The sequence below is a fragment of the Neopsephotus bourkii genome, unplaced genomic scaffold, assembly GCF_033783945.1.
Source record: "Neopsephotus bourkii isolate Nb327-2 ecotype Australia unplaced genomic scaffold, CSIRO-AGI_Nbou_v1 NB_1036, whole genome shotgun sequence".
Taxonomy (NCBI): domain Eukaryota; kingdom Metazoa; phylum Chordata; class Aves; order Psittaciformes; family Psittacidae; genus Neopsephotus; species Neopsephotus bourkii.
This window is the reverse complement of record NW_026901525.1, coordinates 1,521,175-1,546,993: the sequence shown is the minus strand read 5'-3', so window position 1 is coordinate 1,546,993 and position 25,819 is coordinate 1,521,175. Positions and strand designations below refer to the sequence as shown.

General features: G+C 54.4%; 2 protein-coding genes across 36 annotated transcripts in view; one reads left to right on the top strand and one right to left on the bottom strand.

Moving 5' to 3' along the window:
* Window positions 1–12,102, top strand: part of EPB41 (erythrocyte membrane protein band 4.1) — an 87,458-nt gene extending 75,356 nt beyond the window's left edge. For 24 of the 34 annotated variants that reach the window (XM_061360658.1, XM_061360656.1, XM_061360657.1 and 21 more), the window contains 6 exons: window positions 6,090–6,530; window positions 7,657–7,785; window positions 8,910–9,011; window positions 9,250–9,330; window positions 10,153–10,260; window positions 11,274–12,102. In XM_061360658.1, coding sequence (XP_061216642.1) covers window positions 6,090–6,530; window positions 7,657–7,785; window positions 8,910–9,011; window positions 9,250–9,330; window positions 10,153–10,251 — 852 coding nt within the window. In that variant the 3' untranslated portion in view covers window positions 10,252–10,260; window positions 11,274–12,102. The remainder of the gene's footprint in view (window positions 1–6,089; window positions 6,531–7,656; window positions 7,786–8,909; window positions 9,012–9,249; window positions 9,331–10,152; window positions 10,261–11,273) is intronic. The other 10 variants (XM_061360681.1, XM_061360680.1, XM_061360678.1 and 7 more) reach the window with 1 other exon arrangement.
* Window positions 12,103–18,099: 5,997 nt separating this feature from the next.
* TMEM200B (transmembrane protein 200B) lies at window positions 18,100–25,352 on the bottom strand. 2 transcript variants are annotated; one of them, XM_061360688.1, is made up of 2 exons: window positions 25,208–25,352; window positions 18,100–19,356 (listed from the first exon to the last, which is right to left on the bottom strand). In XM_061360688.1, the coding sequence occupies exon 2, from the start codon at window positions 19,328–19,330 to the stop codon at window positions 18,107–18,109; it is 1,224 nt and encodes a 407-aa protein (XP_061216672.1). In that variant the 5' UTR covers window positions 19,331–19,356; window positions 25,208–25,352; the 3' UTR covers window positions 18,100–18,106. The 2 variants fall into 2 exon arrangements, with proteins under 2 accessions (XP_061216672.1, XP_061216671.1); XM_061360687.1 differs by lacking the exon at window positions 25,208–25,352 and adding an exon at window positions 22,913–22,985.
* Window positions 25,353–25,819: the final 467 nt, after the last annotated feature.

Sequence of the window (25,819 nt, the reverse complement as noted above, 5' to 3'; positions counted from 1 at the left end):
CACTTTCTGAACCTTCCTACCCTGGTATCATCTCATCCCAGTGCCAGATAAACCACAGAGTATCTCATGCTTTCATGCTTTAGGAAGAGGTGATGTTAGTATTTCGAAGCAGCAAGTACTCCAGAGCCAGTGACTTGAAACTTGGATTCAGCTCTGAGGTTGAGTTAGGTCTTGCAATGCAGGTGATGATCATTGGTGATACTCAAGGTATGCATAAACCAACATCCCTCTTTCCTTTGCTGTTATTAAAAGTGAGCAGATAAAGGAGGGTATTGGCTGCATCTCCTGCCACATGCTGCTTTGCCTGGTGGGTCAACAGAAGATGAGCTGAGGACTCTCTATGGGCAGCTCAGGTTGGGGTATGGAGTTAAGCTAAACCAGCTCTCCTCCCTTGCAGTTTGTGCAGAAACTAGTGATGATCCTAAAGAGCAGTTATTCAGTACTTGCTTCCTATCCTGGAATAATGAGGATGAGGTGGATTTCCTCAGTGTGGCAGCAAGGGAGTGGTTTGTGTTTGTGGGGAGGAGGTAGGGCTGGCCTTGTCCAACTTCGAGAAGGTTATGGGGCTCCTTGAGAAGGTTATGGGCAAGTGTCTTTTACTTCATATAAAGGTCAGTAATTTGTCACTCTGAGAATTATTCCACTGGTTTATTGGGTTTTCATGAGTTGATGGCGCCTGTTCTGACCTGCAGAATGAGGGAGGATGCTCTCCGGGGAAAACATCCCAAAGATGGCTTATAGACTCATTTGGAAACTCTTTGGTCTGTACTTACTAGGGGGTGGCACTGGAGAACCCATCAGTGGTGGATTCTCTTGTGTCTCTGTTTGCTTCTGTCTTGGTTTGTGAAGCTGGAGGGAAGGGACCAGGGTTGTGCCGCTTTGGGATCTTCTAGCAGTGGTACATGGTTGTGCTGGATGGGTCTGCGGGGACTAGAAACACTTTCTTTTTTACCTGAACTGCTCTCTTTTGGAACACTTCTTCGGTTTTGTATTTTTTCTCAGATTTTTCTTTGTAAATATGTACATTTATCCTTAATAAATGTTATTGCAAATCAGATTCCTCTTTCCCCTGCTTATTAACAAAACCGCTTGATACAACCTGCACTAACGACTTCCTTGGATGACCCCTCAGTGCTGCTTTCCCAAACCAGCAGCTGTAAGACCCCAAGTCTTTACTGGTGGCTTTTAGGGTGCTGGGGCTGCTGGATGCTCTCTGTTGTGGGAGATGGGGCACACAAGGCTCCAGCTGTAGGCAGTGCATGCTCTCAAACTGGCCAGAATAATTTGACTGTGGCACTCTGTTACCTTAGAGCAGCTCCAGTGCCTAAAGGGGCTGCAGGAAGCCTGGAGAGGGGCTTGGGACAAGGGCCTGTAGGGACAGGGCAAGGGGAATGGCTTGAACCTGCCCGAGGGGAGACTGAGCTGAGCTCTTAGGCAGAAGCTCTTCCCTGTGAGGGTGCTGAGGCGCTGGCACAGGGTGCCCAGAGAAGCTGTGGCTGCCCCATCCCTGGCAGTGCTCAAGGCCAGGTTGGACACAGGGGCTTGGAGCAAGCTGCTCCTGTGGAAGGGGTCCCTGCCTGTGGCAGGGGTTGGAACTGGAGGGGCCTTAAGCTCCCTTCTAACCCAAACATGATGAGCCTGGCACCAGAGTGGAGCTGTAACTTTAGCTATGAAATCAGCAGCACAAGAGTGATGTCAGTTGTGAACCCTGATGGTGACCCCACTCCTTTTACCTGCTGCTGCTGCTGCACCAAGCCAGAGGTGGTTTTGCAGTGCCACTAGCAGTTCTTCCTCTGCAGAGGGAATCTGGAATAAGCAGCTCTTCGCCCGAGGATTCCTGCCCCACAGAGGGATGGGAAAGGGATCAGGGTGGATGGGAAGGGGAATCCTATTGCTCATCAACCTTATTTTGATGATTTAAGTATTGTTCTCGAGGTTGTTTGCTGTTGCGAGGTAGTTGATGCAGTGCATTGGAGGTGGCTGCTGTGTATCATGTAATATCCTGGGATTCTTGTTCATGGCAGCAAGTTGATCTTTGTAAGCTTGTAGCATGCTGAGTATTTTCTAGCCTTACTCTTAACTTTGGCCAGATTCTGGTTTATCCTTCTCTTGCCTGACTAAGCTGGTCAGGCTGTTGGGATCAGATCGATGGCAATTAAAACACCATCCACAAATGTGAATCCGTAGGTAATGGCCATCATTTTCAAATGCCAGGGGTTGTTGAATGCTTTCTAAACTCTTCTGTCTTTAAGGCAAAGCAGTTCTTTAAGGCATGGCACGTACTGTAAATTAAGGCTCTCTTGTTTTCTGCTTTATAATACCTTTTATCCAAGTGCTTTGACAGCCTCAGTTGAGCTGGGAGTTCTCACTGGTGAGTGTGGACATCATCTACCTGTGCATCTGTAGACGGTCACGCGGAGCCTGTTAGCTTCTGTGATACTTGCTGGGGATAACCTAATAACATGTGGCAATGTTAATGACTGGAAAAGAAGGGGACTGGGAGGCACTAATCAGCTGGAATTCCATAGAATCATAGGACCAACCAGCTTGGAACATCAAGAGCATCAAGCCCAGCCTTCACTCCAGCACTGCCAGGGCTAAACCATGTCTGTTTCTACCATTTCACATGGTAGCTGTAGGGAGAGTGCACTTCAGTGTCATTTTTAATCCAGTTTTAGCACAAGTCCTTGGTGACTGGCAGCTTGACGTTGTTTTAGCAATCCTTAAGTTTCCTGCAGGATAGGAGTCTGGTTTGGGATGAGGAGAGGCAGCATCATGCATGTATGGGCTGCAGAAAACAGGCATTCATCTGGGAGCACAGCTGGTTCATAGGAGTATGTCCTCATCCAAACCAGGAAACATACAAAGACATTGATACCCAATCACTTTTTAAGGAGCATAAATCCTTTTGCTCACTGGTACCAGCCAAGCCATTAAGCCTGTTATTAATTTATCCCCAGTCTGAATTATTGTGTGTCACTTATTACACTGCAATGCTTAAGCTGTATCCTCGGCATTTGGCAGCATCAGGTGCACAAAGGTTTGCATTTAACAGGGGGGATGTTTCAGTTGCATTCCTGTCCGGTTCCATGTGTTTCATCAGGGGGCATTGCATCCTGTGCTGTATCTTCTTGACCCTGTGTATGGCTTGTGTGGGATGGAGGCGTCGCTGGTCTGAGTCTGGAGCTCTGGAAATGGGCAGTTTTGCAGGCCAGGAACTCGCAGGGTCTCGAGGAGAGCTTGGAACTCTGCAAGCCTGAGCCCTCCAAACAGGAATGCTTCTGCATTTGCAAGGGAAAATAAATCATGATAAGATCAGAATTTGGAACAGATGTTCAAATTCCTGTGTGTGGGGGGGTGGTGGTATTGGGGTTATTTTGTGGTTTATATTTAAAGTTAATATTTCTAGCCTGCATTCAAACATGTTTTAAATATAGGACCAACCACAGTTGTGTGCTTTAAAAAAAGCAATGTGTGTCAATAGGTAACTTTCTATAGAAGCAAACATCTTCCAATGAGTCTTTCTTCTTACTGATGGAATAGCAAAGCAAGGAAAAAAGTGCTTCTGATCCCTTGATCTTATCAGGATTTCATTCTGGCTTCACAGCCTGCATGTTTGTTGCTGCACTTTGCTCTACTGATGCCACTCTATGTATGTATGCTCTAGGCTTCATTTAAGCTTTTCCCTCTCTTTATGCTTTTACCATACAAGATACTTCCGAAATGCACATTATTTTTCCTGTGGGAAGTTGTCCTGACTGTACCAATGTTTGTCTCTCAACTAGATCTGCCTTTGCGTAGCTGCCTAATCTGCTTTGTTCTGTGGTTCTTCCTCTTGGTGGAGTCCTGCCCCGGCCGTCACATAAGGACATCTTGCTCCTAAGGCAGTTCCCATTACACCCCAGAAGATGTTCTGTGTCTTCTCAAGATGCCACGATGAGTTAGCATAAGGAAACATCAGTCTGTAAATTCAGGTTTTAAGGCAAGATGAAGACGTGGGTGTTCAAAGCCAACCACCTCCACTCCTGCTCTGTGCAATACTGCAGTGTACTATCTTGTATTAGGCAAAATGAGGGTGGGATCTGGACAGACCTTTGGCAGAGCACAGATGGAAGTGGTTTTGATCAGAAATAACACATCCCTATGTGTGCAGTCTGACCTGATCAGCGCAGTCCTCATCACTGTCCCTACACTCCTATTAAATGCATTTTCCTAAGCAGTATCCCAAGAACTTAAGAGAAGCCCAAGAGGCTGGAAATCCTAATGGATAGAAATCTGGCAGGTAATCTCTCTGCAATATAAAGAAGCAAGGAACTGAAAAACACCCGGGAGGAACAGTGGAACGAGTCATTTCTTGAAAAGATACTAAAATAAGCATCTATTTGTTCCTCTATAAAGCAACTCCTATTCTTTAACTCGCTATTGAACTGGGCCATTAGATGAGGTCAATCAGGGTGAAAGCCTCTGGTGTACAAAACATACATTGTACTGGAGAACCCCCAGGCTTCAGACCTCCCATTTTAAGCCCAAATTAGAGGTTTTTGGTCGCCCAGAGACTCCTCGGAGTACAAAGTGAGGCAGCAGTTTCTGTTCATCTTTATCCCACCCCCAGAATTAGAATCCCAGTCGACAAAATGGACTTGCCATGCTCTTATGAAGATTAAATCACTGTTTTTTTGGATGAACAGAAATGTGCTTATTTCTATACAGAGTTACCAGAAATCAGCCCCAAGGTTAATTATTAAGAAGAAATATGAATAGCATTGATTAAGCAGTATCCTAAGTGGGGTTTTTTTCCTCCTTTTTCCCTGGTGCTGCATGATGTGACAGCTTCAAGATGTGCAATATTGTAGGTGCCTGTAACTGCTTATTCTGCCTTCCTTCAAGGCAACTTTCCACGTCAGTAATGAGAGAAGCACAGTTTCTATCCCAGAGCAGGTCTGTAGCCATCACTCACTGCTGGTGACTGAAATGCTTCTGTTCTGTGAAATCCACAAGGTGAAATACTTATCACTTGGGTACTGGGGCAAAGAGCTGGGTTTTGCTAAACCTTTCTATCGTGTTTGTGTTTTAACTCTTTGCCACCGTTGCTTCCCTCCTGGCTTGAGATGTAAGAAAACCTAGTTGAGACCTTGCTAACAAGCTGTCCAGGGAGCAGGAGAGCACCAGCCTTGGTTAAACTGGCTTGGCACGCTCTTCCCAAGCATCTCAGGTGCTCTGGACAGGCTCCTTGCTTCTGCGGAGCTGACTTGCTTCATTAGGTGCCTGCTCCCCATCACAAATGCCAGTTATGTTGGCCCTCCAGGAGGTTTAGCTGCTGCAAAGGTGTCCATGTGCCAACTGCTTTTGGCTTAAAGTATGGTACAGTGAGGTCGGTAGTGCCGAACTAATGGTCAAGGGCAGCTTGCTGGGCTGTAACAGTGGCTTGGTGGCCATGGGTCAGCACACATCAGTGTGAACGTTTGGCTTTCCAGCTTAAAGCCACATTTCTTTAGTCCTCAGCTGAAAGGGTTTGTGCTGAATGACTTGAACTGGTTTGCCTTGAGGAAATCATTCAGATCCCTTTAGGTGACCAGATTTCATCACCAGAGAGCACAAGCAGATTATCCTGCACAGTTACTCAGGGTTTATTCTTTTAACCTCCACGTGCAATTTAAAACACAACAATATTTCAAGGAGTTAAAAGCAGAACTGTGGTGTGGTTTTGGTGTAGTATTGTTGTGGAATGTGTGTTTTGGGTGTGCACAAGTCCCCACTTCCTACCCCAAAATCATTCCTGTTTCCAAACTGGGTAAAAAGTGTTTAGCAGTGGTTCTTCCTGTAGGTGCAGAGTTGTTAATCCCTTAAACTTCAGGAGAGGGGATTATTCATATGCCAGGAAGCCATGGCAGTAAATGCCATGGATGCACCACATAGCGCAGAGGTCTTCAGGTTTTCCAGTGTCCAAACCCACTGCTGTTGCATGCCTTACTGGAGATGTGTTGTGTAAGAAACTGATGTTTTGCCTTTATGCTTCATGACCTCCTGTTGTCCCTAACGCTCTTTCTCTTTCTCTCCCTGGCCTTTTTTGTGTATCCATTTCCTTTTAGACAATGAGTGACTTTGTCTCCAGAGAGGATGTGGCTGCAGTGCCAGAGAGGAGCAGTGTTAACACTGGCGTGGCATGGGAGGGCTCAAAGCGGTCGGTAGCTTGTAGTGAGACCCCAGTGCCACCCGCCTCAGAGCCTTCTCCCAGCCAGAACTTTGGTGCTTCCTCCCTAAGCAGCGAGGAGGAGGAGGTGGCTCCCAGCCTCCCCATGAGCGAGGAGGACCTGAGATGTGCAAAGGGGCTGTGTGTGGACGTGGAGAAGGACTCGGAGCTCTCAGAGCTGGAGCCCCCCACCAGCCCTGCACCTCCCCAGCAGCCCTGGGCAGGAGAGGAGGAGGTGGCAGAGGAAGGTGAAGACAGATTTGCCTTTAGAGAGCTAAATGGCGAGTGTCACGACTCGGATGCTAATACCGGGCTGCCCGCAGTCATTCGCTGCTTCCAGGTAGTGAGCCCAGTGCCTGCTCCCCTGCACCCCCTTTGGAGTGGGACCCAAACACTGCAGCAAGCAGATGCCATGGATCCAGAGAGGAATTGTGTTGGCTTGGCCCCATGCTTGGAGCTAACCAGCTGGTTAAGCTCCCACAGCCAGTGCACACAAGCCCCGCTCAATTTGTCTTCACATGAAATGGCCATGGCGCAATGCCCTCTGCCTTTCTGTGCTCAAAGCATCCTGTTGCATCCCCAAAAAGGGAAATCTTTAAGCTCCAAAGGCATGTAATTTTAGTTCCTTGAGGTTTTTGCCGTCTCCAGCTGTAGCAGAGGCTGAGCCTTAGCACAGCAGAGCAAATTTGAAGCGCTGTCAAACACACTTTTACATCGTGAGCGTGGGCCTTGATGTCCCCTTCCTGCTCCCCACCACGGGAGGTATTTTTGCCTGCTTCAGTGTTGGTATGAATTGCTTCTGGTTAAACAGATGCCCACTTCCCCTGCTAACAACCACAGTGGCATCTGTCAGGTTTGGGAATGGTGAGCAGCAATCAAGCCCTCTGGGAAAACACTGTGGGTCTGAACTAACCCTGTCGTCTGCTGGATGATTATCAGGTGGTGGAACAACTGATTTCTCTTTTCCCCCTCCCCGTTTCTCTTTCGAGACGTCCCGTTTCTGTTTTGTCTGACATTGATTTAATAAAAGTTCAAGTCTTAGGATCTGATGAGGAATTTTGCTCATACAGCATTCCACTTCCAGTCAGGAGGAAGCCTCTCAGCCGTGAGCAAGTCTCTTATTTGCCCAAGGGTTGTGTTAATCTTGACATGGTCATCAGTAGACAAGGGTCATCAGTGGAGACAGTTTCCTTGTGGTGGTGTGACACACTGGTTGAACCCTTCATGCCTCGCTTGGGCTGACCTGAGGGTGTTGGAGGAGGTCTGAAGGGTTTGATCCTCACACATGATCTCTGCCCTCTGAGCAGTGTGTTATCCTAGAGACTTAAACCCAAATAGCTCCAGGCTCACCTTGACTCCCACAGTGCTTTTATCAGATCAGTGTCAGAACATTGCCAGGAGCACTGTCACGGTGTGGAAATGCTTAACTGAGTCTTCATGGAGATGTTTTTAACCCTGTCTCACAGCCACCGCTAGTGAAGACACAGACTGTCACCATCTCCGACGTGTCCAGTGCTGTCAAAAGCGAAATCCCCACTAAAGAAGTCCCCATTGTCCACACGGAGACCAAGACCATCACCTACGAAGCTGCACAGGTAAGGTGTGTTCTGATTCATTTTCCAGGGGCTTAAGTCCGGTGTGCCCAGGCAGCCAAGAAGTCCCCAGCATCCTGGACTGGATCAGCACCAGTGCGGCAGCAGGGCCAGGGCAGTGATTGTGCCCCTGTACTGGGCACTGGTGAGGCTGCACCTTGAATCCTGTGTTCAGTTCTGGGCCCCTCACTACAAGAGAGACATTGAGGTGATGGAGCAGGGCCAGAGAAGGGCACTGGAGCTGGTGCAGGGCCTGGAGCACAAGTGTGATGGGGAAGGGCTGAGGGACCTGGGGGGTTCAGTCTGGAGAAGGCTCAGGGGGGACCTGATGGCTCCCTACAACTGCCTGACAGGAGGATGGAGCCAGGAGGGGCTGGGCTCTGCTCCCAAGGAACAAGGGATGGGACAAGAGGAACCGGCCTCAAGCTGCACCAGGGCAGGTTTAGATGGAGCTGAGGAACAATTCCTGCCCCAGAGGGTGCTCAGGAGCACAGGGGGTGTTCAGAGATGCCCGCTCTGGGTGGTGGTGAGCATCACCCTGTTTCTCAGTGTGTCACTAGGGAAACAGAGGAAGTTTGCTCTCTTACTGCTGTTACCATTTCTAACAGGGGAATGAAAAGGAAAAGCGAGTCTCCATGGAGAATACCGGCTTGTGATGTGCCATGAGATTCCTTCCAGTCTGTGGGAAATGGTCCCACCTTGTGGTAGTTCCAGATATCGTCCCGCTGCCGTCCTGGGGATGCTGCACAGCATTCCTTAGTGGTGCACTGTGAGGGAGACATGGGTGGGACGAGTTGGCAAGGACGAGTCTTAGGTTTTTCAGCAGACCTTGGCAGGTCGAGTCGTGCAGGATGGGAGCCAAGTGACCAGCTATAGATGTTCCTACTTCACCAACTGGCAGGACTTCCATTGTCAGAGGTCCTCTGGGGTGATTCTCTGCATCAGTCCAGGAGCTGTGCTGAGCCTTCAGACCTGGGTGATCCTTGTGCATCTCAGCTTGCTCTGTCCCCTGGTCCACGATGGAGAGGAGTGTCTGTCCTCACGATTGCATTGCTCTGTTGATGTGGAGCCCCTGCTTCAGCCCATGTAGCCCCCAGAGACTGATGGCCTGTTGTTCTGTCCCACAGACAGATGGTGGCAATGGAGATTTAGACCCTGGCATCCTGCTGACTGCTCAGACCATCACTTCGGAGACCACCAGCAGCACCACCACCACCCAGATCACAAAGGTAACAGCACAGGAACCCAGGGGAACACACCAAGCTCTTCCCTGGCTCACTTAGAAGAAAATGAGTATTTGACAGACCTCCTTTGAGCAGCGGCAGTTTCCCCCACGGTGCTGCTGCCGTGCTATGATGGCAGGGTTTGGAAATGCTATTTTTGCACCAGTCTTTAGGCAGGCAGCCCCCGTGCACTCCAGTTCCTTTTTCTTCCCAAGACTAACAGTACTTTTCCCTTTTGTACTAGACTGTAAAAGGTGGCATTTCGGAGACGCGGATTGAAAAGAGGATTGTCATCACAGGAGATGCAGATGTAGACCACGACCAGGTAGGAGTTTGGATGTGGTCCAGAAGAGCTTCTGAGCCCTGGCACGAATTAGACACTGAGGCTGCCTTGCTGAGGACAGCTCCACCAGAAAACAGCCGAGGGGAACTTTACTGGGGTAGAAATAAAGCTTCAAGATGGGTTTCAGCACTAAATCCCTTTCTGACAGTTTGCAGCAGCAGGGCTGGGCCAGCAAAGCTCAGTTCTGTTCCAAAGCTGGTGTTGGCAGCAAAGTTTTGATTGCAGAATTGTTCTGGACAAATGCAAAGAAATCCACAAAAGAGGTGAAATACGATTTTTTCCTTGAGATCTGCATGAATTTGCTGATACCTTTGAAGCATTATTGCTGCTGTAGAGTGCCAGAAGTCGCTTCATAGCACTTCTGCACCTGCATTAAATCTCATCAGCTTTATATGAAACCTTTCTGATGAGTCAGGCTCATTGGCCTGGAGCGTGTGTTGGAAGCGATGATTCTGTCATCAGGGAATTATCCTTTGAATCTGATTTTAGTGGCAAGTATCATGGGGCAGGAGAACATCTGAACCACAAGGGCTAGTTTATGGATTCCAAGAGATGTGGGACAAGGTCTGCAATGGGCTCATCACACTTGCTGGCTGAATAAACAGGGTTTGCTTGATGGCTCTCAGCCATCTCCTACCATGGGGCAGGGGAGAGATGTGGTTTGTTCTTGGAAAACAGCTTTTAGAGGTCATCGAATGCCACCCACAAACTGCAGCTCAAGTGGAGGCACTTTTCCTCTCCCCAGAATTAGAAGTAGTCTCTTCTGTCCCTTGGTGGCATGCTCTGAAATGTGGTCTCTTTCAGGTCCTAGCACAGGCCATCAAAGCAGCGAAGGAGCAGCACCCGGACATGTCAGTGACCAAAGTGGTTGTGCACCAGGAGACGGAGATCGCAGAGGAGTAGCAAGGCTGTGTAAGTAGGGAGACCACAGGCAGTGAGGGATGGGTGCAAGGGAGGTTTGGCTAAATATGGTCAAAGTTTAAATTCACTTATTATTGTTAGCTTGGGCTGCTCTATGAAATGATTTAAGGCTGATGAAGCAGTCACAGACTAATCCTGCTGTGGAAGTGAGCCAGAATAGTCTAAAACAAGCTGCATGGCTCCGTGATGAAGCTGCTTTGCCTTAGCAAACACCTTCAGTGCACCAGCAGCATGCCAAGATACAGGTTTCGCATAGACCCCTGCCTGTATCATAGAATAGAATTATAGCATAGTTAGGGTTGGAAAGGACCTTAAGATCATCCAGTTCCAACCCCTCGCTCTAAACCATATTACCCAAGGCCTCATCCAACCTGGCCTTGAACACTGCCAGGGATGGAGCATTCACAGCCTCCCTGGGCAACCCATTCCAGTGCCTCACTACTCTAACAGGAAAGAATTTCCTCCTTATATCCAATCTAAACTTCCCCTGTTTCAGTTTTAACCCATTACCCCTTGAGTAATGGACCCCAAGCTCCTGGCTGGCTTGGAAAGTTCCCTTCTCTGTAGTTTTGAGGATTTGGGGAAAGAGCTGCTCAAGGAATCCAGGAACTCTTCCTGTGCACCAGTGCTGTAAAGCCCATCCTGCCCCCTCACTGGTGATGTTTGTGTTGCCCAAGTCTGTGCTTGTGTCCTGCCTCCTCCTGACAAAGATGGGATTTGAGAGGTGGAGCAAGAACAGATGAGCAGAGAAGAGACAACGTGGTTTAACACACTTGTGGTTGAGCTTTATAACTCTCCAAACCTAAATAAAAACACCACAGGTTTCCTAAGGGTCCTGGACTTTAGGGATGGGAGCAGGGTGTAGTTTGTGCCAGGAACCTGGTGGTGGATCTGAGTCTGCCACTGATGGTGACTCACTTTCTGCCTTCAGTTGTCTCACCAGTTCAGGGACAGGTCCCTCTCTGAGTTGGGAGCTCTGACTTCCCGTGTTTCCCTCTTCCTAGGAAGCGTTCCTGCCAGACCCAGCACCAGGAAAAAGAAACCCAGCAAAACTACCAAGAACCTACCTGGAGCACAAAGACCTCGGATTTCCAAGACTTGACACTCAGAGACATTCATATCATTTAATAGCAGTTGCGCTTTGACATTTTACTTGGGATTTTCCAGCCTCCACTGGATCCCCTTGGATATAGGGTTTGGGGTTTTTTATATATATATATAGTGACAGAAGTATATTGCCATATTTCTAACTGGACTGAATCTTTTTTACAGGTTTTCAATTTTGCATTCCCTCTCACGCAGAGCCTCTTCCAATACCAACCCAGACACACCTCGCAGGGCTCAAAGGGTCTCTGGTTTAAGTCCTAGTCCCTCCACCCCATCAGGGATAAAGGAGATAAGCCACATCCATGCATATTCCCAGTGTGGGATCCATAGACGCCTTCATAAAGCCATGGCTCTTTCTGCTGGGAGAGCCACTTGAAGAGAAGTCAGACTTTTGTGCAGCGTTTCCGATTGCCTCTTGATTTATTCTTTCTCTTTCTTAGCTCGAGGGAGCTTGAGACTCCACAGCCACATGCAGAGGAGGTTCCTCCCCGTTGGGTTTCAGGCCCCCGATGTGTGAACACAGTAGGGTTTTGTGGTGTAGCTGATGCCCACATCTCCGTAGTTGACTAGATTTTAAGGACTACTGGAAGTTGCTTCAACAACTGTGAAGTTTAGAGCTTTAAGAGGACTGTGATAGCATCTCGCCTTCCTCCCGTGTGTCTCTGCCGAGTGCTACCGACCTGTTTGTGTTTTCTAGATGCCATTCAATGAAAAAGCCCTTTAGAAGTGTGTGTTTAAGGTGTTTGGACTCGGAATGCTATTAAGGTAGGCTTAGGCAGCATTCACAGCAACTGGGGTTTTTCAGTGTCATAGTTTTTCACTTGTTTGTGTTCAGGAGTTTTAACTTAGGGGGGGTATTTTGTAAGTCATGGGTTGGGTTTTTGCCTCCCCTCACAGTGCTGTTTAAAGCTAAACACATTACCCACATACCAGGGCATGTATCCTACTATCATTTCAGTTTAAAACCCTTTAGACAATCCTTCTTAGGCCTGCAAGCTGTATTTGGAGAGGCTGAACAAGAAATCTTAGGAGGTATCAGGTGTTTGCTGGTCATGATAGAGCCAAACCATGTAGAAAGTGCTTCCACCTCCTCTTCCACGCTGGCTTAATGGTCTGTACTTTGTATGGCTGTGTGACCACCCTGCTGGAATGACATACCAGGGTTAGTATCAGCTTTAGGCTGAGCTTAAAGACCACTGGAGCATGGCAATGACCAGAAAACATCATTCTGAAGGGCTGGATGTATTTCCCTCCATAGCAGTGGGGACTGAGCTCCCGCTGCTGCTTCCTGAGCTTAGGGAAATGTTCTAATCATGCCCTGGTTTCTCCTTCCAGCTTTGAAACTTAAATAGATCCAGGCTTTGTAAAGAGTCTCCCAGACACTCGTGAGCACTTGAGTACACTTTGAGGAGGTGATTTTTACATGTGCCTCCAGTGTGGCACATTGGTAGCTGAGGGCATGGAGTGCTCTGCTGCCGCTCCTCAGGTGAGGATGGGCAGAAGATGGCAATGAAGCAAGCTCTCTGCAGGTTTAAACTCAGATCATGTGTTTCAGGAGCCCCTGGCTTCAGCTCAGGCTGTGAGGACTTGGTGTCGAGCTGCAGACAGCCTTCAACTCCACTGGGCCTGCTGTAGCTCCTCAGAGTCAGGTGTAACGTGAAGGAAGCTCTCAGTATTGGTTGGATGCTGCATTGAAGAAGCTGGAATCCAGGATTTTGCTTCCTTTGAGCTTTGCTGGTGTGGGTCACTCTCAGCCTCCAGCATTCCCATGCTGGTCGCTGCTTCCTGGGATGTTCTGGGTGCATGGTTCCCTCCCGGGATGCTCTGCCTTCCGTTGGGTACCAGGCATCCTGCACTGGGATTCAGGGACTCCTGGGCTCCACAGCTGTAGTATAGAGATGAAGTCTTCCTATCTATGCCTGAACAGCCCTTTCCTTCCTTATTCTGCAGACCCTTGGACAGGTCTGTGGCCCTGCTGCCCTCAACTTACTTGGGTAACACTTGCCTTAAACCCCCATCATGCTGAGCATCCCTCTGAGAACGTCCCTTTGCCACTCAGTCCTCCCTTTTCACCCTGCAGCAGCTCCCTGAGGAGTCAATAGGAGGATTTCTGAGCGATGCCAGACAAAGCCAGTGGGGTAAATCCTGTTTGTGCAGAGCACTTAAAGACACGTGGCTTAAAGGCACGAGAAGTTAGGGAAAGGTGGTGTGAGGCTGAAGCTTGCTCTGGGGTGTCCGGAGCACAAAGAGTGGGACAGAGCACCCTGAGCAGGGATTTCTGTGGTGAGAAACCTGCTGGCACAGGAGGTGGAGTTGTGCATCCCTGCTTTAAGGACTCATAGACTGCAATAACTCCTTCCTGGGTGCCTGTCTCTGGGGTGTTCATTCTCACACTTCCCCCTTCTCAGTCCTTGTTTCTCCTGGAGTATTTTAACCAAGTTATTGCCTCGTCTGCCCTCTGCTATCACCCTGCTCTGACCCCAGTGGGATGTCCCTGCTGACCCTCTCCACCCACCACAGCCTCCTCCATGCAGCACCCGAGCCAGGAGCTGGACAGGAGCAGCAGCAGCCCAGGAAGAAGATAAAAGCTCAGAGCAGAAGCAGCTTCTTCCATCCTCAGTGGTGCTGCCCACACCTCTTCCACCTCCCATGGGACTGGCGAGTCCTTGGCTCCTGGCTTGCTGTGTCACTTCTAGGGACAACCCAGCTAAGTGAGGTCTATTTATATGAATGTTCCCAGCTCTTCCCACTCCACAAATTCACCCAGAGACTGTCTTGATTGTATAATACACATTATATGGAAGCTATTTATATATGAATGAATGTTTTTATAGAAAGGAAGGCAAGGAGCTCGTGTTCTCCCTCCTCCATTAAACTGGAACGGCGGCTCTGGTTGCCAGATAGCAATCTCTGACCAGCACAGATGTGTTAGCAAAGGACTGACTGATTCCTGCTTTCAATAAACTGTGGTTTGCTGGTTTTCCTGGTTGTACCATTCCCATCGGAGGTGCTCGTGTCCCAGCATCCTTGGAGCTTGGAAAGGAACACAAGGATTTAGTAGAGCGGATGAAGGAGCTTTGTAACACTCGGAGGCGATGGTGGGTTGTCTAGGCTAGCTGTTTACACTTCTTTCTACCAATAGGAACTTTGCAATGGGCAAACCCTTCTAGATCCACTAGTGCTGGAGCTGTTCCTTCGGACTCCCCTAGGGAATCAAAGGGAAAGTTGCTGTAGCGTTTAGAGCCACCCAAGTGTTCGGTATTGCTTCTTGTACTGCGTTTTCCAATAAACTCTCAAACAAAACCAGTCCCTGACCCTGAAGCCTTTTTCCCTTCTCTCTCTTCTCCAAGGGCTCTCTTCCCAGCCTGGCTTCATGGCAGTTCGCTTTGTCCAAACTAAGCTGGACCCGTTGCCTCTGAACCGCATCTGCTGCCGTGTGCAGTGGTACCCAGCGCTCCCCCAGCCCTGAGCTGTGTTTTCCTGCACTCCCAGTGCTTTCAGACCCTCAGGCAGCTCCAGGGGGGCACCAAGACCCCCAGAAAGAGCCAGCGGGGACCCCAAGAGGCCAGGTTTCCCCTAAAGCATCACCACTCGATGGAGAGCCTCCCTTTAAGCTACTGCGTGAGGTTCCTGCCCAGGGGCTGAGCTGGAGCAGGGGAGATGGTGTCCAGCCCATCCTCTTCTGTTTGTTTGTTCCACCTCACGGCCGCAGCAGCTTTGGGAGGGATAGGGATACCCAGCAGAAAGCTGATGGGGCAGCTTGGCCACCAGCCCCATAGAGAACAGCGGCCAGTTGGGACAGCGGGAGAAGGGGAACGGGGTGGGAAGAGCATCCCTATGGCAGAGGCAGCCGTGTGGCTGGCTGTGGTACCACCCCTGTGCCTCAGTTCCTCCAGCAGACAGATGGGGAAGGGTTCCACACCCCCATGCTGTCCCATGTCTGTATTCACATGCTAAAAGCAACATGAAGCCAAGCTCCATCTCGCTGCCTTTGCTTCCAGGCGGCTCCGAGTGTTCAATGGGAACACACAGGACCGCAGGGATGAGGCTGGGATCACTGGGGACCGGGCACCGCTGGAGCTGCTGCTCCATAACGTGTCACAGCAGCTTGAATCACTTCCAACGTTATTCCTGCAGCAGCCCCGGGCTCCTCGCCTTGTCCGACCCAATTAGGGTCACAGCAAGAGATGCTTAAATAACCCTGTCCTGGGGAGCCTGCAGCGAGCGCATTGGGGGTGATGAGGCACAGCCAGGCAGGAGCTGCAGCTCCAAAGGCATCGGGTGGGGGACAGCTGAATCCATCTGCACCTTGGGCTGTCAGACCCTGCTCAGCCATAGGGAACCATGGGATGGGTTCGATTGGGAGCGACCCTAAAGCACATCCAGCTCCAACCGCCTGCTCTGGGCAGGGAGAGCATCCCCTAGGGCAGGTCCAGACCACGTCCTGTGGAAGGGGGAGTTTGCCTGGCTACAAGGAAGGGAAAACATCGAGCAAACAAACACCATGGCAATGCCGAGAGACGCAAACAAACACAAGGAAACCCACAGCAAACCTCTTGTCCCATCACCAGCAGAAGGCAGCAGCAGCCCACAGCTCCCTGGGGGCCCAGCCTGGGCTCCTGGGTGGCCCCTGGATCCCACACTGAAGTCTCCATCTTGCGGTCCCATCCCTTGGGAAGGAGCCACAGGAGCCATTTCCCTTCCTCACCCATCCCTGGTCCTGCCGGGGTCTCCATCCCGGTCCGCAGCCTCCATCACCCCCAGGAGAAGCGTTCCCATTCCCGCACCCGCTCCTTCCAGCCTGGGCTATTTTGGGGTTGTTCCTCCCGGGCACGGCTCAGGGCAGCCAATCCCGTTCCCAATGGATCAGTGCCAGGCCTGGGGGTCAGGGCTGCTCCCAGGGCTCCGGAGGGAACGGCTGCAGGAGCGGGGTCAGCTCCATCCCAAATCACCGTCCCTGCCACCCTGCTCCATCACCGCATCCCTCCCAACCCCTCCATCACCCCATGGAGAGGGACACAGCAGCTGGGTTCACCCCCCTGCCCCCGGGATGGACCCGTGGTGCGGTGCCCACCTGCACCCAGTGATCCCCAGGGAGCTGCATGCAGGGACTCCAGAGGATAAAAGCTGCTTCAGAAAGATGCCGCCGTCTGCCCAGGTGGTACCCGGCTCTGGGGATGCTCCCTCTCCCCATGGCTGTGCCCAACCAGCCCCAGCTCTTGGGCCTCAACCCAACAGATGGAGATGGATTTGATGTTAAAGAAAAGCCTTTTTTGGGCAAAGAAGGACCAGGTCTGACCCCAGCATTGGGCCGAGGTTTGTCCCAGTGCTTGGTTGAGCCGGTGGCACAGCTGGGACACTCCAGCCTTAGGAACACAAAGGGTATTCCCGGATATTCCTCCAGGTCCTGTATATTTGAACCAGGCCCCATCACCGCTGCTTTGTGGCCAGTGGGACCCATCACCTCCTCGCCCCTGTCCCCATCCCCACAACCCTCCTGGACAGGCTTCCATGGGGACACCGCAGCCACGCGCTGGTGGGAATCAACGGGGCTGAGCCGCACAGCAGTGACCAGAGAACACCTTCCCTAGGGAAAAACATGGCAAAGACCCTGGGAAAGGATCAGGGAAGAAACAACAGAGGCAAAACTGCTTGCTTGGAAGTAAAGAGGAGCGGCGCTTCCCTGCCCCAGGCTGGGATGGGATCCGAGCTGCATCCCTCCGCGCAGCATCACCCGACGGAGCAGACCTGCTCCTTCATTTTCCATTCTATCCACGTTCTCCTACTGCTGTAACTTCCTTTTCCAACTATGGTTTTCCTGCTAGAACTTCCCTGCTGAAGGGTTTTGTTCCTGTGCTACCTCCCCATGGGGACCACAACACCCCAGTGCCAACGCTGCATCTCCGCCCTCATTCCACGCAGATCCTGTTCTGCACCCAGAGGACACCAAATAACACCACAGCACCCAACAGGGCTCAGCCAAACCAGCACCAAACGCTCCCCCTCCCCTCCCTGCCCATCACATCCCTCCTCCCACAGCCCACATCCTTCACCCCCCCAATCAGCACAAACAATCCCTGTCCCGTAGATGGGATTTGGGAACCGCTGCTGCCTGCACCTCCCCTGGGCTCCATTTGCATCCCTGCTCTCCTAAAACCCCTCCAGTTTCCCACCTCATCCTGCACATACCCATCATTTACACAGCATCCCCACTCTGAGCCTGGGGGGGGCAGCAGGTCTTGGACACCCTTAGGGACCCGCTGCCCACCCTGAGCATCCCTCCATCAACACGAGGTGGGACCACATGGCATCAAGGTAAGATTTAATAGCCCCATTGGGTTTACGTGCTCTGGTCAAGCAAACCTTCCAGGGGGTTGAGGCTGGGCAAGGGGACACCCCCCTCCCCAGAGCATCCCCCCCACTCCGGTGCAATAAAGTGCTGCAGGGGCCGGTGGGGCTTCACCCACCCAATGTCCCCATCCTGCAGTTTGTGCTGGGTCTCAAAGCCAGGGCTCTTCTGGAAAAGCCACCAGGAAAAGGGCTTTGTAAGGCCAAGGGCATCCACTGGGAAGACATCGAGAGGCAGCCGGGAGGGGGACATCGCACCCCAGGTGAGTCCTCCCGCAGCAGCAGCAGGTCAAGACCCCCCTCTTGGCACTGCTTCACATCAGCACCCCTGAACCCCTCCCCCGGATGTGGGTTTTGGGGTCTCAGGTGGGTGCTGGGGGTGTCAGACCCGCGTTCCCTGCTCCATCCCCACCGCCCAGGAGCTGGGCCGGGGCTCGCTGTGCTCCAGCAGCCGGTCCGAGGACTCGCCGCTGCTCTCCAGCTTGCTGTACCCCACCAGGCTGACATGGTCCAGCCGCGGCCAGCTCCGGTTCTTACGGTCCTTGATGGGGGCCACCAGCAGCACCCCGGGCTGGCCCAGGTCCAGGGACTTGGAGTGCCCTGGGGCGTGGAGCTGCGCATCGGGGCCGAGCTCCGTCCCCACCGGCTCCGCGCCTCCATCCACGTTGATGATGATGTGGCCACCACCAGGGTCATGGCTGCTGATGCCTCCAGGCTGGGAGGGCTGCGGGGCTTCATGGTGGGGCTCTGCAGGGCCCCCTCGCGCCGCTGCATCCAAGAGGCAGTTGTTGAGCTTGATGACGGGCAGCGCCAAGGCGCCCACAGCCGAGGAGAGGAGGGACTCGGCCCCGGGGTGCGGGGAGAAGCCGAGGTTGGCCTCGGTGGAGGCCCCGGAGCGGAGGCTGAGCAGGGAGGCAGCGGGAGACGCCACCGGGCGCTGCAGGAACTCGGCCGTGGTCTGGAGCCTGTTGGAGCCGTAGCAGTTGGACCACTTGGTGCTGGGGCAGGGCTGGCCCGAGAGGTCCACGCGGTAGCAGCCCTCCACGCACTCAGCGTTGGCCTTGGGCACGGGATGGGTGTCCCCGCGCTGGCAGTGCCCGTCCCCGGGGCCGGTCCCCTCGGGCAGAGCTGCCACCATGCAGTAGAGCCCCTTCTGCATGAGCCTGCGCGTCTCCATGTCCCTGTTCTCGTACAGCATGGTGTTGGCGCAGATGAAGATGAAGAGCCCGATGCCCATGATGACGGGGCCGATCAACTTGAGCTTCTCGCTGTGGGGCACGTGGCGCGCGGCCGCCACCTCCCTCCTCATGTCCCCAGTGACGTTGGTGGCACCGGCGGCCCCAGCTCCGCGGTGGGGCCAGTAGCCCACCACGGCGATGGTCATGCCCACCAGGACCACCGAGATGCCCACCATGACGAAGGCTCCCGATGGCGAGCGCATGCGGAGCTGCCCCTTCACCGGCGCCTCCGTCGGGGACTTGCGCCGCCGCAGACGATGCCCTCGGCGCCGCGGTGGGGCTGGGGGCACCGGGGGCACCGGGGACCTCGTGGCCCCCGGCTCTGGCTCCCGCATGGGCCCGTTGCTCTCGGTGTTCTCCGCGGTCATCGTGTCCGGCCCGGCCGCTCTTCCTGCTGTGGGGGGGAGGAAGAGGGGAAGAGGCATCACTGGGGATCTGTGTGCCCGGGGTGATGGGAGCATGGATGTGGGCATGGGGAGCATGGGGATGGAGGGAGGATGGGGATCGCAGGGACACAGAAGGGACATAAAACACATTGGTGTTGGGAAAGGGAAAGGGGAAGGGGAAAGGGAAAGGGAAGGGAAAGGGGAAAGGGAAAGGAAAAGGAAAAGGGGAAAGGGAAAGGAAAAGGAAAAGGGGAAAGGGAAAGGGGAAGGGGAAAGGGGAAGGGGAAAGGGGAAGGGGAAAGGGAGAGGGGAAAGGGAAAGGGAAGGGAAAGGGGAAGGGAAAGGGGAAGGGGAAAGGGAAAGGGGAAAGGGGAAGGGAAAGGGGAAAGGAAAGGGAAAGGGAAAGGGGAGGGGGAAAGGGGAAGGGGAAGGGAAAGGGGAAGGGAAAGGGGAGAGGGAAAGGGAAAGGGGAAAGGGGAAGGGGAAAGGGGAAGGGGAAAGGGGAAGGGGAAGGGGAAAGGGGAAGGGGAAGGGAAGTTTCCCACTGGCTGCAGAAACTGAGGCAGGGCTGGGTGTGAAAACCCAAGCTCGGGCTCTGTCGGAGCCGCTGCAGCTCCCGTTTGCTCCCCCCGCTCCCCAAGCCCCCCCTGGACACCCAACCCGCGGTGCCACCACCTCGAGCCGCCGGTGAGACCCAGCCCCAGGCAGCGTCGGCGCTGACAGCGAGAGGCGCCTTCATGCACAGAGCCCTGCTCAGCCCCCGCAGGGAAGCATCACCCGGGCTGGCTCCGCGGTGCGCAGGGTAAGCGGTGCCCCGCGGTACGGGCAGGCTCTGGGCACGTCCCAGCCTGAACACGTCTTTAACAGCCGATGGATAACCCCGTGGTGACAGGAACCCGTGTCCCAGCAATGGCCAGCAACGAGGCTGTGCAGTGGGAATGCTCCCTAATGGGCACTGGGGATGCTGCAGGGTGGCCCCCGGCCAAGGGATGCTGCAGGAGGGGGCTTGCAGCAGAAGAGCATCAGGAGGGCACAGAGCCCGGGGGTACCAACGCTCATCAGAAACTAAACCCAAGCAGAAAGACCCCGGTTGGAGGGGGGAGAGTGCTCTCATTTCACACCCCGGGATGAATGAAGCACCAGGAGCCAGCAACCAGCATCAGCGATGGCAGGAAAACAAGACACAAAGGGTTTTTATCCTCAGCCTTAATCATCTTAAGGTGTTATTAGCACCAGAGGGAAGGAATTAAAGATATGAGTTCCAGGATGACAGCGTGTTCCTGGCACCAGGCGCTCAAGCTGTGACAATCTGAAGAAGGGAGATTGAAAGGAAGAAGGGGAATAAAGCCCTAACCAACCCAACCCAACTGCTGAGGGGGCTGGGAAAGCTCCCTGGGAACCAGGATCCTGCATGGCCAAGGGGGAAACGCAATGAACCCAATGCCATGGGCACCCTCCATAGGAAAATGAGGGTTAGAAGGGTTTGGTGGTAAAAGGGAAACAACCAGGAGCAGAAACACGTCCCAAAGACTGGGGGTCTTTGCCTCTAAATGCCCTGATTTAGGTCACGTCCCCAGTTTCCCCCATTGACATCTTAGATCTGGGTCCAGGCAGGGCCCTGTGTTGGGTCTGGGTGCTGTTTGGGATGCTGCTCCCATGCTTTTATACTGGATACTTGGGTGCCATGGTTTAGTGTGAGGTGTCCCTGCCCATGGCAGAGGGGATGGAACTGGATTATCTTAAAGTCCTTTCCAACCCAATCTATTCTATGATACAACCCAGCATTAAACTGTGAGAGCAGTGCAGCAGGACAAGAGGGTCCCACATCCATGGGGTCTGAATAACCCCATTCCCTCCCTCCTCTTCTTTTCCCTGGACACAGGGGTACGGATCCAGGGCAGGAGGATGCCATCAACCTGCTTCCAGGCTGGGAATCTCCTTTTCCCACTCCCCATTCCCTCTCCCTGCTGTGGAGCTGAGGCTCGGGATCGCTCAGTGCGGGGCTGGGATGTTCCCAGAGTTCAAACCCATTATTTTTATTAATAGAATCCCCAAGGTTATGTAAGCCCTTTGGAAAAAAAATAATAAATATATAAAAGGAAAACAAAATGAGCCAAATCCCAACGTTTCCACCCCGTTCTGCGCCTCGCCAAGGGATTAATTCAGCACTGGAGCAGTGGTGCTGGACACAGCCTTGAGGCCCATGGGTGATGCAGGGCAAGGGGATAACGACCCCGGTGGGGACAGGGGGTGACGCAGGGGCCACCTCCATCCAATCCATGGCTGCCGACACCTCCGGTTTTGAGGTTCCTGTTCCCAATGGGAATGCCGGTAGAGAGCGAGCCGAGGGCTGCTCCGCTGCCAGGCTCGGAGTTAAGCTCCCAATCCCTGCAATAAGCCTGGCATTAAAATAAACCCAAACATTTCCCTAATCCCCCCCCATCACGAAGGCTTCTCCCTGGCTCCATCCTCCCTCCCAATCCCCTCCTGCCGCCTCCGCGGGCAGATGCTCCTAAAACTTGACACTAAATCCCAACGCATCCAACGGCAGCGGGGCCGGGATGGGGGTAAAGCAGAGCCACAACCAATGCCACAGGTCACCAAAAAGCAGATTTGGCCTCAAAATCTCCCTCCGGTTGAGGGATGGGGGGCTCACACCTGGAAAAGGCTTTGGCACGGGGTAGATTCCATCATCCTGGCAGGGATTTGAACCCCAGCATCTCCCAAGGGAGCGTTTTCCCTCCTGCCCTGCTCCAGGATCCCGTGCTTTGGGTCATCATCCCCCCTCCTCATCCCAACCCTCCGCAAGGAGAATACATGGAACAAGGTGAGCTTTAAGGTCCCTTCCAACCCATGGAGCTCAGGCTGCACCCCCAGCAATGCCTGACAAATGGAAACACCTCCTTTTTCCTCTTTTTTCCCCAAATCTTGCACCTTTGCAGCCGTTCTCCCGAGTTGGGACTGAACTGATTGTGATGCTTCCCCCCAGTGCGGTGACAGATCTTGGCTGGGGACACCGTTATCAATCATCATCAACCAAGGAGCTTCCCCATACACCCAGTAACACTTGCTATCACGGTGCAGGATGGATTAGCCCCATTCCCAGCAGGAATCACCTTCTGGTGCTGGACTGGGGGGGGTTCTCACAGCAGGTTTTAACTGGGTGCATCTTCCCTTTGCTGCAGCACAGAAAACCCCTCTGCTGTAACCCAAAGGTGATGGATCCTCACTCTGAACATCCCCTGTTTCATTCCAAACCTTGGTTTATCCCAAGGGAAGGTCGGGATGGGGAAGGTGCTAACACACCATCACCCCCACTGAGCACTTGGTGATGGAGGCATCACCTCCACACCGGGCCAAGCTGTGGAGAAGCATCTTGGATCCCCATCTTCAGGTCACACATCCCAGAGCGGAGCCAACGCTGTCTCCTGGAATGGGATCCAGGGCAGCAGGATACAGGGAAAGACAGCGCTGATTTGGGGACACGGAGGGGTCTGCCCCTTTGGTTTGCACCCTGTGTTTGACGGGGTGAGATGGTCCCGATGGGGATGCAGCTCCGTTCACCTTGACTTCCCCAAGGTCCTCGCTGCTCCCAGCACAGGGCCATGTGCCAAGCTCCTCCCCAGCCTCCGGCACATGGGAACATGCAGCTGGTTGGCTCCGCTCATCCGACCCATCCCTAGTGCTGGTCACCCAGGCAGCTTGGATGCATCCTACAGAGTCACAGCCCTGGAGCAAGGGATCATCATCCCAGCTGCTCCTGATGGGCCCATTGTTTAAGGAGACAATGGAAACGCCACAGATCTTGTGTTTCTCCCCCCCTCGGGCTGATGCCGAAACCAGGCCATCTGCATTGCTCAACGCGTCCTGATAGGAACCACATGGAAATCATTAATAAATCCAAATTCAAGATATTGCAGCATCTAAAATTAAATGGAGGGAGGGTTGCGAACGGCTCGGAGGAGGAGGGGGAGGAGTGGGAAGCTCCGGAGGGATTCCCTGGGAGAATTCCTGTCCCCGGGAAGGCAGCGGTGCAGGGTGCAGCGCACCCAGGGATGGAGGCTGCAGCGCACCCAGGGATGGAGGCTGCAGCGCACCCAGGGATGGAGGCTGCAGCGCACCCAGGGATGGAGGCTGCAGCGCACCCAGGGATGGAGGCTGCAGCGCACCCGGGGATGGAGGCTGCAGCGCACCCGGGGATGGAGGCTGCAGCGCACCCGGGGATGGAGGCTGCAGCGCACCCGGGGATGGAGGCTGCAGCGCACCCGGGGATGGAGGCTGCAGCGCACCCGGGGATGGAGGCTGCAGCGCACCCGGGGATGGAGGCTGCAGCGCACCCGGGGATGGAGGCTGCAGCGCACCCAGGGATGGAGGCTGCAGCGCACCCAGGGATGGAGGCTGCAGCGCACCCAGGGATGGAGGCTGCAGGCGAGCACCTTGCAAACCCTCAACAGGGCAAGGAAGGCAAATCCGCAGGTTGGGATTTCCAGGGAATGAGGACCAAGCTCTGCCTGGATTTGGCACCTTCCCTGCTGCTCCTTTGGGGAGATCCCTGCCAAAGGAGGAGCAGGAGGGATTCAGGGGGGGCAGCCAAGGCCTGTCCCGAGCCATCCGATGGGTACAAGCACACCTAAACCCACCTCATCCCACCCCAGGGACCCGCATCCCGCTCTCCCTGCGCACAAGGAAGGTCCCAGCTGGGATTACTTTTGCCTGGAGCGTTTTAAACCTCCATCATCTCCCGTTTATTCCCACCTACAGGAATCAGAACCCTGCCGGCAGAGCGATGGGAGCCGTGGGCGCTCCCCCCATTAAGCTGAGCCCCTTGTGCCAAAAGGCCGGCCCCATCCCAAACTGCAGGAGCTGCTGGGATGATTTCCACCCACTCCTCCTCTCCTGTCTGCCCACATCAAACCCTGTGTGGGGATCAGCGGTACAGCCCCCTCCTCATCCCAACCCGCTACGAGGAGACTCCATGGAACAAGGTGGGCTTTAAGGTCCCTTCCATTCCATGAGCCCATTCCATGATCCTAGGACTTGGGAACTGCCCAAAGCACCGGGGTTTGGTTGGAGCAGCCGTGTTCTGGCCGTGCAAGGGTGCGTGAGCCCATACATGAGTGTGTGCACCCACCCGTGAGCACGCGTGTCAGTGCGTGTGCACGGCTGTGTCGGTGTGTGCTGGGTGCCCATGGGTGCTCTGGGTCCATGGGTTTCCAGTGCCTGTGTGTGCTCCATATCCATGGATGCCCCATGCCCATCTGTACCCTGGATCTGTGCGTTCCCAGTGCCTGTGGGTGCCCTGCTTCCATGAGTGTCCCATGCCCGTGGGCACCCCATGCTCCGTGCCCCATGCCCACGGCTGCCCGGATTTGCACACTCCCGATGCCCGCGGGTGCCCCATGCCCATGGATGCCCCATATCCATGGGTGCTCCGTGCCTGTGGGTGCCCCATGCCCATGGAGGCTCCGTGCCCGCGAGTGCTCCATGTCCATGGGTACCCCATGTCCGTGGGTGCTCCGTGCCCCTGGGTGCCCCATGCCCACGGCTGCCCGGATCCGCACACTCCCGGTGCCCGCGGGTGCCCCATGCCCATGGATGCCCCATATCCATGGGTGCCCCGTGCCCGCGGGTGCCCCATGCCCATGGATGCTCCGTGCCCATGGATGCCCCGTGCCCGTGGGTGCCCCGTGTCCATGGGCGCGCTGTGCCCGTGGGTACCGCGGTTCCGATGCCCGCGGGTGCCCCGTGAGCTCCCTGCCCCCGGGGCCGATGCGAGTGTGTCCGGACGCCGCCGCGTCCGCCTGGACCCCCCCCCCCGCTCCGCCTCCCGCTCCCCCCCCCCCCCCGCCCCGCACTCACCGGGGGCCTCCGAGCCGAGCGCCTCCGGCCGGGGCCGGGGCCGGTCCCCGGGGGGCAGCGGGCGCTGGGCTCCGCCGCGGCCGGGGCCATGGAGCGGGGGGAGGCAGCGGGGGGGCACGCGCGGCTCCTCCCGCCCTCCCCGTTCGCCGCCGCCGCCGCCGGGTTCCGCCCGGCCCCGGGTCCCCGCCCCGCCCGGCCCCGGCCGCGATCCCGCGGGGGGCGGAGCTTGGGGGGGGGCGGGGGGGCACGGACCGGGACCCCCCCGGCGGGGCCGCGGCCGTGGGAAAGTTGGGGCAGCCCCCGCGGAGCGCGCTCGAACGCGTCCCGGAGGAGGCTGCTCCGGGCAGCACAAAGCGGAGCAGGGGCTGCGGGAGGAGCCGGCGCTGAGCTCGCCAAAGGGACACGGAAAGAGCCCTCCGTGAGCCCCAACCCTGCCCACACCAGCACCGCTTCATCCCCATCACCTCATCCCCATCGCTTCATCCCCATGGCTTCATCCCCACATCCCCATCACTTCATCCCCATCCCTGCGTCCCCATCCCTGCGTCCCCACATCCCCATCACTTCATCCCCATCCCCATCACTTCATCCCCATCCCCATCCCTGTGTCCC

What these genes read in the sequence shown, in the direction of transcription:
- TMEM200B (XM_061360687.1), bottom strand. Translation starts at nt 22,955, where the DNA reads ATGGCCCTGTGCTGGGAGCAGCGAGGACCTTGGGGAAGTCAAG. An exon ending in AGGACCTTGGGGAAGTCAAG is followed by an intron (nt 19,357 to 22,912) that starts GTGAACGGAGCT and finishes TCCCCCCCACAG; the next exon opens with CAGGAAGAGCGGCCGGGCCG.